A 9949-nucleotide genomic window follows, 5' to 3' on the forward strand; every position below is an offset into this window, starting at 1 on the left:
TTACACTTGGCAGCAGATGTGATAAAAAAAAAAAACACTTCCAATCCTGAGTGATAAAAAGAACTGAACTGAAGCCAAGCGTAACCGGTTAACAGCGCCCGAAGAGCAAACATTGCTCCCATGAAGATTTTTATCGTGAAACTTCAAATGCCTGCTGGGAACAGAAAGTTTGAACTTTACGAGCAGAGACGAATCAAGACAAATGGAAATGTGCGCGGCCAGGCATGCGTACTATTTACGTGAACGCAGAATTCCTGCAGATTTGGATCCACGACAACGTAAACACACCAGAAAAGTGGACGTGTCAAGATTGTGACGTTCCAACTCTGGATTACTCAATTACGAGTACATTAGTTCCAGGCCTGAGCGTGTGGAAGTGGTTTTAAACTCTGCAAAATCCATTGCCATTCTTTTCAAGCAGACATTATAACACATGGCAGGTCCTTGACACACGATAAGGAGTAAAATAAACTTTCCCGAACTGATGAGGAGGGCAGATCAAATGTACTAGCCGAAACATGAACGCTGCGTAAATCAAACATTCGTAACTGGGTCATTTGAACTAAAACGTCAGGGAGTGGCTGGTGAATGGCAACGGTAATAGTAACGATGCGGATAAAAAAAAAAAAAAAAATCGCATGTAGCAGTCTTTTCCAGTTTTTAATTTAACAGCGCTCCCTGCTGGTGAGTATCTGAAACAGGTGATTTAAAAAGGAAATTTAACTCAAGACACCTGCAACAAAAAATATCAAATTGGCATAAAACTATATGTTCTACGAAGGCTGTCACCTTAATTTACTCAATTTTACGACATTTTTCCAATATTCAAGCACATTGTTAATGTTCAAATTATGCTTAATGTGTCAGTGGCTCACAATATGAACTACACGGTACTTTTGAGGAATAAAAAAAAGTCTCGTTTCTGATGAACACCAAGGCCCACTATTATTTTACAGGTGAACTTAATGTGACTTTCATTTAACTTTCAAAAGCATGTTTAAAGAAATAGAGAAGTCACAGAAAGGTGTAAGACAGCCTTGAAAATTTTTCTGGATTAAAAACCTGTTGTGAACTTGTATCACTGAGCTCCTTCCGAAGAGAACAGCAAGCTGTGCAAAAAGTACCGAAGCACTGAACAGTTGTACATCTTGCATTCAGAGTTCTAGAGATCAAATTCAGTTCACCTTTAAAGATCAAAGAACTTTTTTTTTTAATTACAGTATCCTGAAATTTCACTCGAAAGCTGAATGGCCTTAATTCCATCTGTCATCAAGAAGCAAAAACTGAAGAAAACTAAGCATGGCCCCTCGGACGCAAATGAATTCCATCCATGATTTTTCTTTATTGGAATGCTTTTACTTTTAACTCAAGAACGAGACGACAAGCCAAACAAGTGCACATGATGGATCACACCGACAAACTCCTGCAATCTAACTCCCCTTCAGGCATCCTTTCCACATCTCTTATATACAGCCGGGGTCAGTTCTAAACACTCGCACCACTCCAACTTCCAAAACTGTACACAACTGTTCCCGTAGACATTCGACGCACGCTCACTCACACACATAATCATACCTGTACATACTTGAACAAAGCACGCATTGTGCAGAGCTTAAGACAGCAGTAACTTAAGATAATTCGAAGCTCAGTATGTGACTTATTGAGCTATAAAGAAGCTTTAGCATAAGTTTGCCGACATTTTTTTTTTTTTTGCATGGTAGCGTGATGATGATATTCAGTAGCTTCTGCAACTTTTTATTCCTAAAATATTGGGTAGTGATTTACAGAAGGAGCAAGGTTGTGTTAGAGGTCAGTGAGAAAACGAAACGCCAACGAGGGGGATAAAATTACAAAAAAAAAAAAAGTTAACATAATGAAAAGGTGCGTAAGACAGAAAATACTGTATAACCATCAAGACAGGGAACTAGGGGGAGAGAGTGTCATTGTCCGTCCACGTCAGGATACATAACAACGTACATGATCAGTGACTTTGTTGAAACAAGTTCAATTGTGTTGCAAACAAAATGCGTCTACGATGTCGGGTAACCTGGTTGCACGTCGCTGAAATTGGTTCCGCGTGTTTTACAAAACAAAACATTTCATCTGAATTCATCCCTTACCCATCAAGTCACTGAAAAAGAGCAAATAGAGTCTTTAGGTGATAAACCACAAAGCAAAACCGTGCTATTTTTCTGTGCTGTTTGGCAAATATATTTTTTTTATACTGACTGTGAAATAATAAGTAACGATTGAAGGACATTAAGCACTTTTTTTTTCCTTCTGAGCAGACTTTAAACATTGTACAAGTTAACAGAGTTGCTGTCAAACATTTTACCATGACAAGATAATAGAGGAAGAAACGAGGCTGTTCATATCAGTGAGTGAGTGATGGAGCTCAGAAATCAAGAGAAATACTTAATTTGATCTGACAGTGCGCTCACACAAGGTCTCAGGCAGTCAGTCATTTCAAGAGTGTAGTGATGTCTCTCTCTCCCTCTACAGCACCAACACCAATGCTCCACACATCAACACCAAGACACGCCCATCTCAGGGTGCCATTCCTCCTCCCGACACCAGGGGCAGGATTTGGGCGCCGCCGCGTCTCGGTGGCTCAAACCAGCGACGCCCTTCGCTCCTCCGGCGTTTCCTCGAGTATCTGAAGCAGCAGGTCGCTGAGGGGCTTGGCCACGGCGCGGTAACCCGTCGACGTAAGGTGGAGGAAGTCGAACATGACCTGCGCACTGATGGTGCCGTCAGAGTGGACGAAGTCGCCGCTCACGTCCAGGAACTGAGCCTGGCCGAGACGAGGCAGCCAGGAGCGTAGAAAGTCATTGACGGTGGCGTTCTTCTCCCTCAGGGGGTTTGGACGTTCCCCCCGTGGTAATAATCCCTGAGAACCGGTTTGGTTTGAAATCAATGCAAACGCAACAAATTTTAAATGGAAGCTTGGTCTTCACTTGGCTTGTACACGACCTTTGAAATGTTTCGTTTTCACGGCGCTTTGTGGTTGCAATTGCTTTCTTGAAGATGCCAAGGTGCTGATAAAGTGAAGCAGCAGTCTTAAAACGTCTCACTTGTTGACATTTTTTCAACTGAACAAGTCAGGCACACTTTGTGTGAGACAGCAGGGATAGTGCTTGATAGATACTTTAAAATATTACAATCCTAACTGGGTCCTGCGGTCTTTTTGTTTGTTTGTTTGTTTGTTTGTTTTTTTTTTATATGTTTGTATGCAGTGATATTTTTCTATTCTAAGTATGTTGCTTGACTCAGTAAAGGAAAGAAACGCAGCTCTAAAAAAACAGTTCATACATTTGATGGAACCGAAAGCAAACAAATGTGAACTTACCAGCACAACTACTTTGGCTTTGGGTAGACGGGAGGTGAGCAGCTTTGCAATCGAAAGAATTCCTCCAGCAACTTGTTCTGCCGTATGTTCGTGATTGTTGGTTCCTACCCACACCACCACAATCTAAAACAAAACCAAAAACAGATGTTAGGCTCATTTTCACTGTTCTTTTTCGGAACTAGAGTCTTGTGTGCACACGAGAATGTTGCTCCTACGCTGTTTACATAACTCAGTGACATTCCTGTCCATCTTATGAAAGCTTTTCTACTCCTTATTTTGGAATGTCGCACCCATGGGTAATGTCATTTCATTGACCGTCACACAATACTCATATGAAATAAACCACAAATGTAATGTCAAATGTCAAAACACATCACACAGAATACGCGACTACTTGTGACAAGCACAGTGCTTGTTTTGTATCAAATCACACAAATGCTTGTGACTCAAATGCACCTGACAAGTCACAGAAGAGTCAAAGAAAAGTCCTTTGTTGATAAAAAAGTGACTTGAGACTGAATGAGAATCCAATCAAACCAACACAAGTAGAAACATAGCAAAATAAAACAAGAAACAGTGTTCAACGCACTTAGCGGGACATTGACGGCTACTGGGAATCATCTCTGAGTGTCACGCCAATGAAAAAGGTACAAATGCTGGACAAAAATCTGAAAAAGGGGCATCTTACGTCACAGTAACTCTCTATGTAGCAGCCAAAATAAAAGGGAATCAACATAATGCGGAGTTTGAATTTGGGTCCAACTTTAAGCTGTAAAGCTTTTGGACAGTCAACATTACAGCTGTAAGGTTCCACTACTCCATTTACGACACCTGCTCCTGATACAACCAAGATGGTAAGGTCAGGGGCAGCCAAGTGTATGTTTGAGTGCAGGAACAGACTGCACATGTGAGCAAGGACACAAGCTCACAGCAGGCAAACAGAGTCACACCAACCTTGGGACGGATGTTCTCGAGCTCTCCGTTCTGCAGCCGCCACAACACGTTGCAGGTGTTGTCGCCTCCGATGCCAAAGTTGAGAGCATGGAGTGGTGAGAACAACTCCCTCCAGACCTGTACAAGCAAATCGGATAGTCATTTTTCCAAGTTCCAAAAATGGATGAAATTACTGAGAACAATCCACCTCAGTAAGAACCATCTTACCTCATACTGCTGCATTAGTTGTACCATAGAATCCCCAACAAAAAGCACATCTGGTTCTCCATCCTTGCACTCCTGCACAAATCGAGTGTGCTAAAAAAATAACAAACAAAACCTTGTCAGAAAAGAGTTTGGGAGATGTTTACATTTTTTGCGCTTTTTTAAAAATTTAGTATTTTGAAGTTATTCCTATTGACCGATCCTAGCTTTGTCGGGGAGGAAATAAAGTCAGCCTGGATTTTTAGCTGAAATTAGTCTTTGCCACGTGGGAAAGACAAAATCCTGCTCCGCTTGTGTGAAACGTCTGGTGTCCGATCTGATGGAGAGTTTGAACTGTAGCAGACTGTCTCAGTCCTATTAGCATCGATGGATTAACCTTGCAGGGACCTACCATGTGGCGTTACTAAACAAGTTGGATAAAATAGTACTCTAAGTAAATTGGATCCAAAATGGGCACCCACAGCATTTGTGTTTAATCTTTCAGGGCCCTATCTGGAAGCCAGAATTATATAGAACAGGCAAGAAAATATGTATGGCTTGTATCGGCGCATGACACCTTTTATGACTGGTTTATAAAAATTATATTGGGACGCTATAAAAATACCACAGCCATACCTGTGACATCCACCGCCCATCTCCTTGCACATCCTCGACTGGCTGAGCCACTGCAGCAGGGTTGAAACCATCACCATCGCCACTCATCCTGCAGAATAGACCAGAGCGTTTACTAACTACTAAATTAAAATAGACATGCACGGGCGATTAAAAAAAATACGGATGCAAAGTATAAAGCTGCACAGGATGTACGCCATTTATTTGAGGAGAGACGCATCAGCACCAGCTAGCACAGACATTAGCCGCGCAGCAGCCGATTAACGTTTTAGGAGCAGACAGCGTGGCCTAATATGCACCCAGACTACTTTCGCTTTCAAGGCGACTGCTTATAAAATCCCAGAATCAACACTAGGATTAAAGAGACCCGCTGTTAGAGCCACGGAGGGTTTTTGTCTCATTGGGTTGTTAGCTAGCTAAACGCAGGACACTAGTATTACTGCAAGCTGCATCTGACACAAACGTGCTTCGCGTTCGACACGAAAGGCGGAATAATGTCATGTGTTATTGCATTTTAGGAAACGGTCAACCTTGCAAAGTGCAGAGCGTCACTTCTCGAGCCGAGGCTGACGGGAGCTGCGTCGTAGACTTGACAGCTGTCTCGCAGTTTGACGCTGGGGATGCTCGCTATAGTAGCATCAAAAGGACTCTAAGCTAGGCGAGACAACAAAAGGCGTGTCAAGAAGGCAACTACCAGAGATCTTGTTGAGGAGAGAGTGTTTCGGTGCGACAATTTGCTTTAATGTTGTGGGGGAGGTTAGTGCAATGCAGGCATTCGTGAACGCTTTAAAAACACGTATATATTGAAATATTTCTATATGTCATTTTGTAAACACTGTAACATATAAATACGATATTATTAATTTTCGTGGTATTATCATTAAAGCCGCGCGCCAGGCTCGCAATGAATTATGGGATAATATGCAGACACTTTCTTACACAATAAACCTTTATTTCTGGCCTCGTTTGTATTTTTCTCCTAAATATTTTACCACTCAAAGAAAAAAAATCTTCAATTCTCGACCTTAAATTGATTCCCTCAACCAATACGATACTTTGAGCAATGATGCTTAAATGAGCTTTTCTTATGGACTTTCCCAAATTCAGCATGATTGAGAAGAAAAAAATCCTGCATTCCATTATAATGGATCTTAAAATAATGTACAGTACTTAAAACCATTTCCATCGGTTGCACATGATTACAACATGGTAAAGTAATTTTCCCCTCTTCTACTCCAAAATAACGATATATTATTATCATTATTATTATTCTTATTATTATTATCATTATTATTCTTATTATTATTATTATTATTAGTTGAACACATTTTAATCGTGTGTAACCAATATACACGTTTGAATTCAGTTAAGCAGTTTCTCAGAGTACTGTAGGAAATTGATAACATTTTAAAAATTGTGTATTATTTGACCTTTGTTTTGAATGAATGAATCTTATTTTTGTTTTATTTCTTAGTGTTTTGTGCTCTGTTGCGTTATTGTAAGCGCTATATAAATCAGCATGTATTGTATTGTATGTTTTTTATGTTGCCCACAAGGTGGAGGCAAAGATTGTTAGTATTATATTTGTATTTGTGTCGCAGGAATTAACTCGCAGAGACCTGCGATTTTAGATAAAAAGAATCAGATGGAAAAAAATCTCTTTATATATGAGGATTAAACTCGAGGCTACATTGAGATAATTTGAGGAGGCAGAGCAACAGGTTATGCAAGAAGTTGCCAAACACCGCCCATCAGGTATGTTCTTGCTCGGAGAGGTGACTCAAGATTTATACGGTGGGGAGTGGAGTGGAGCGGAATTCACGCATACTTTTTGGTTTGTTTTTGCCAACCGTGGGAACATACATGCCTGCCCTCTTTATATATATATGAAGGGACTGTCCGTGTTGAGACGGCATCGATGTTTGTCAGTCTCATGTGTCCGACATGGCATCTGTTTCTCCTGGGAGGGTTCGTCCTGTCAGGTGAGAGTTAGAGAAACTTCCATGACACATGCACGCATTCTGTTTCTCTTTTAAAAGACACGATACGTTCCGCTGAAAACAGTGTGACTTTTAAGTAATCTTTTATTGTTCTTTAGAACCTTGAAATATCACGCATACACCGTGTGGTAATGTGTTTCGGACTCAGTGGCCTGCTGGTCAACACTTCAAACCGAGTTGTAGATTTCAGACATTTTGTATGACAACAAGTGACTCCCAACTATATAGCTTTTTGGAAATTACTTTGTTGTACTAAATTGACGTAAAAACACAGTGCACACTCTTCCAGGTCATATATTGATGTTTTTTAAACAAATCACACGTATTATAAAAAGTGCGTGTTAAATTATGTGTTTTTATCTTGATTAAGGCTTCTGTCAATACATTTTCAGCAATACATTCAGGTTTTGGATCAGTATCATGCTTGGGTTATATTTGCCTTTACAAATTCAATTCAAATGTGTTGTCCTTCTCTTCAACCGGGGTTCACACATAGGATCATATTAATATCAGCGCCCCCCCCCCCTTTCTGATCAAAGTCACAAAACACCCGATTTTTGGATGCCTGAAAGATCAATCCGAGTGATTATCCTGTGATGTGGTGTGTGTTTTTGTGTTGTCTTTGAAAAAAGATGCCCCTAACACTCACACACAGAGACTATAAATGAATACTGGTACCTCTCTCTAAACCGTGTCAGTCAGAACTGAGTATTTTTATCTTTGTAAACTGTAACAGCAGCTGTCTTGATACAGCTCTTGTATTGGATCTGATGTACCCAATATTGTCCTCTTGAGTGTATATTTTTGAAACATTATATGTTCCATCCCCCAAAAATGGCTCATTTCTTCCAGTAGGCATTTTTGCGTTTTAAGGTGACTGTATGAGTTTGACTTACTGTGCAATGTGAAAATGCTAATTTAAAGGAGATGGGGGAGGGTGGGGGATCTTTCAGTTTAGCAAAGACACCTGTCAATTCCTTACCCTTCATTAAAACAACAATTGCGACAATCAGGAGTTTGTGGAGTGCATTGCAGCGCAACTTCCTGAGAGCATATTTGCTTGTCAGAAGGGGCTCACTAATACGCCATGATCAACGTTTAAATGTCATCCTTTATTGCTTTATTATACTACCAAAGAGCCTTTATGTGGATGGGTGCACACGTGTATGTGTGCATGGGAAGGTGTCACTGAGGCACGCCTTGCTGACTGAACAAAATGTTATTAGTCTTGGCTGTAGTGAAACAGACACACATTGTGTTTGAACAAGCAAATTAGGGAAACACCTTTAGTGATTTAAATCAGTTTCATGATTGATATGGAAGTGTCTTAGATTCTTTTTCCTCGTGTTACAATTTACTTTAATTTATTGTGTCTTATATATGATCTATTTTTAAAGGTTGCCTTTTATTATGCAGTCAGATTAGTTTTTAATTTCCTCTTTGCTGATTTTTAAGAAAAATGACTGAAATGGTTGGGGATGCGTGTTACTTTAATCTTCAGGACATTCCAAATGGTTGCAATGGTTTTTGGCCACCGTTTGTGCAGTGGCTCTGTCCCCCTAAGTTGTGCAGCAGATGAAAATATATATATCTGAACAAGCTAAAATGTAGCTAGCTCTCTTGTCTCATTTCTCCATTTTGATGTTAAATCCAAATGTTTTCAGTCAACAGCAAAATAAAGGAATCAACAACACTGTTCCAAATGGTAGGTAGTCTTCTTTGCCTTAGAAGAAGGAATATTTGTCGTCTATCATCAGCTAGCCTACGTGTGACCTTCAGACTGTTCAGCAATCATTAACACTTTAGGAATGAGCCCGACTCTGTACTTTTTGCCCTCTCTATTTAGGAGTGGCGCACGTTTCAGGAATTGAAATCTATGCACCATCTGAGGTGGAGGCGGTGAACGGGACCACGGTTAAACTCAAGTGCACCTTCCGCTCCAGTCACCCTGTTTCGACTCAGTCTGTTATCGTGTCCTGGAACTTCCGTCCCCTGAATTCTAAAAGAGAAGAGTCGGTAGGTACAAACCGGATCCCGTTAAAGACGAGGAGTATGGTTACTTTGTGCGGTCTATAACAAGCCAAAACATGCCAAATCATTTAATCGGCCCGCTTTTCATTGAACAATTACAAGGCAGTGACTGTAGGCAGTTGACACTTTCATCTTGCATAAGGCGAAACCTAACAGAAAGCCTCAGCCCAGTTGAAGAAAACAGTACATGCCCACTGAGGTAAGTATATCCCCAATAGTTTTAAAACACTGACTGGATGCTTTCTCAAAAAACAAACAAACAAAAAACATGCAGGGAAATGGTGTGTCATCTTGGAGACAAATGCAAAGCCTCAGCCCAGTTGAAGAAAACAGTAAATGCCCACTGAGGTAAGTACATCCCAAATACTGTAGTTTTAAAGCACTGACTGGATGCCCCCCCCCACCAAAAAAAATGCAGGGAAATGGTGTGTCATCTTGGAGACAAATGACAAATATATTGTTTACTAAATACTGTATTATACAATGCATCTGAAATTTTTGTGTGTGCGTGCGCGTGTACATATGTACTGTACTTCTTTTTCTTCAACACATTGATTTGTGCATGTCCGTCAGGTGTTCTACTACCAGGAGGTCCTATACAATGCATCTGAAATGTTTGTGTGTGTGCGCGCGCGTGTACATATGTACTTCTTTTTCTTCAACACATTGATTTGTGCATGTCCGTCAGGTGTTCTACTACCAGGAGGTCCCGTACCCTCCTCAGAGTGGACGTTTTAAAGACCATGCAGTGTGGTCAGGAGATGTTACAAGAAGTGACGCCTCGATCACCCTGCATGAG

General features: G+C 40.7%; 2 protein-coding genes across 2 annotated transcripts in view; one reads left to right on the forward strand and one right to left on the reverse strand.

Annotated features, from left to right (window-relative positions):
- Positions 1 to 1220: 1220 nt before the first annotated feature.
- On the reverse strand, positions 1221 to 5811 carry pafah1b2 (platelet-activating factor acetylhydrolase 1b, catalytic subunit 2). The gene is made up of 6 exons (XM_019864108.1): positions 5650 to 5811; positions 5123 to 5210; positions 4511 to 4600; positions 4304 to 4420; positions 3350 to 3472; positions 1221 to 2890 (listed from the first exon to the last, which is right to left on the reverse strand). The coding sequence occupies exons 2-6, from the start codon at positions 5207 to 5209 to the stop codon at positions 2612 to 2614; spliced, it is 696 nt and encodes a 231-aa protein (XP_019719667.1). The 5' UTR covers position 5210; positions 5650 to 5811; the 3' UTR covers positions 1221 to 2611.
- A 993-nt stretch (positions 5812 to 6804) lies between these two features.
- The window catches only part of scn4bb (sodium channel, voltage-gated, type IV, beta b), an 11902-nt gene continuing 8757 nt past the window's right edge, over positions 6805 to 9949 (forward strand). The window contains exons 1-3 of the mRNA XM_019863959.1: positions 6805 to 7101; positions 8966 to 9135; positions 9839 to 9947. Coding sequence (XP_019719518.1) covers positions 7038 to 7101; positions 8966 to 9135; positions 9839 to 9947 — 343 coding nt within the window. The 5' untranslated portion in view covers positions 6805 to 7037. The remainder of the gene's footprint in view (positions 7102 to 8965; positions 9136 to 9838; positions 9948 to 9949) is intronic.

The sequence above is a fragment of the Hippocampus comes genome, unplaced genomic scaffold (assembly GCF_001891065.2).
Source record: "Hippocampus comes isolate QL1 unplaced genomic scaffold, H_comes_QL1_v1.1 scaffold57, whole genome shotgun sequence".
NCBI classification, from domain to species: Eukaryota; Metazoa; Chordata; class Actinopteri; order Syngnathiformes; family Syngnathidae; genus Hippocampus; species Hippocampus comes.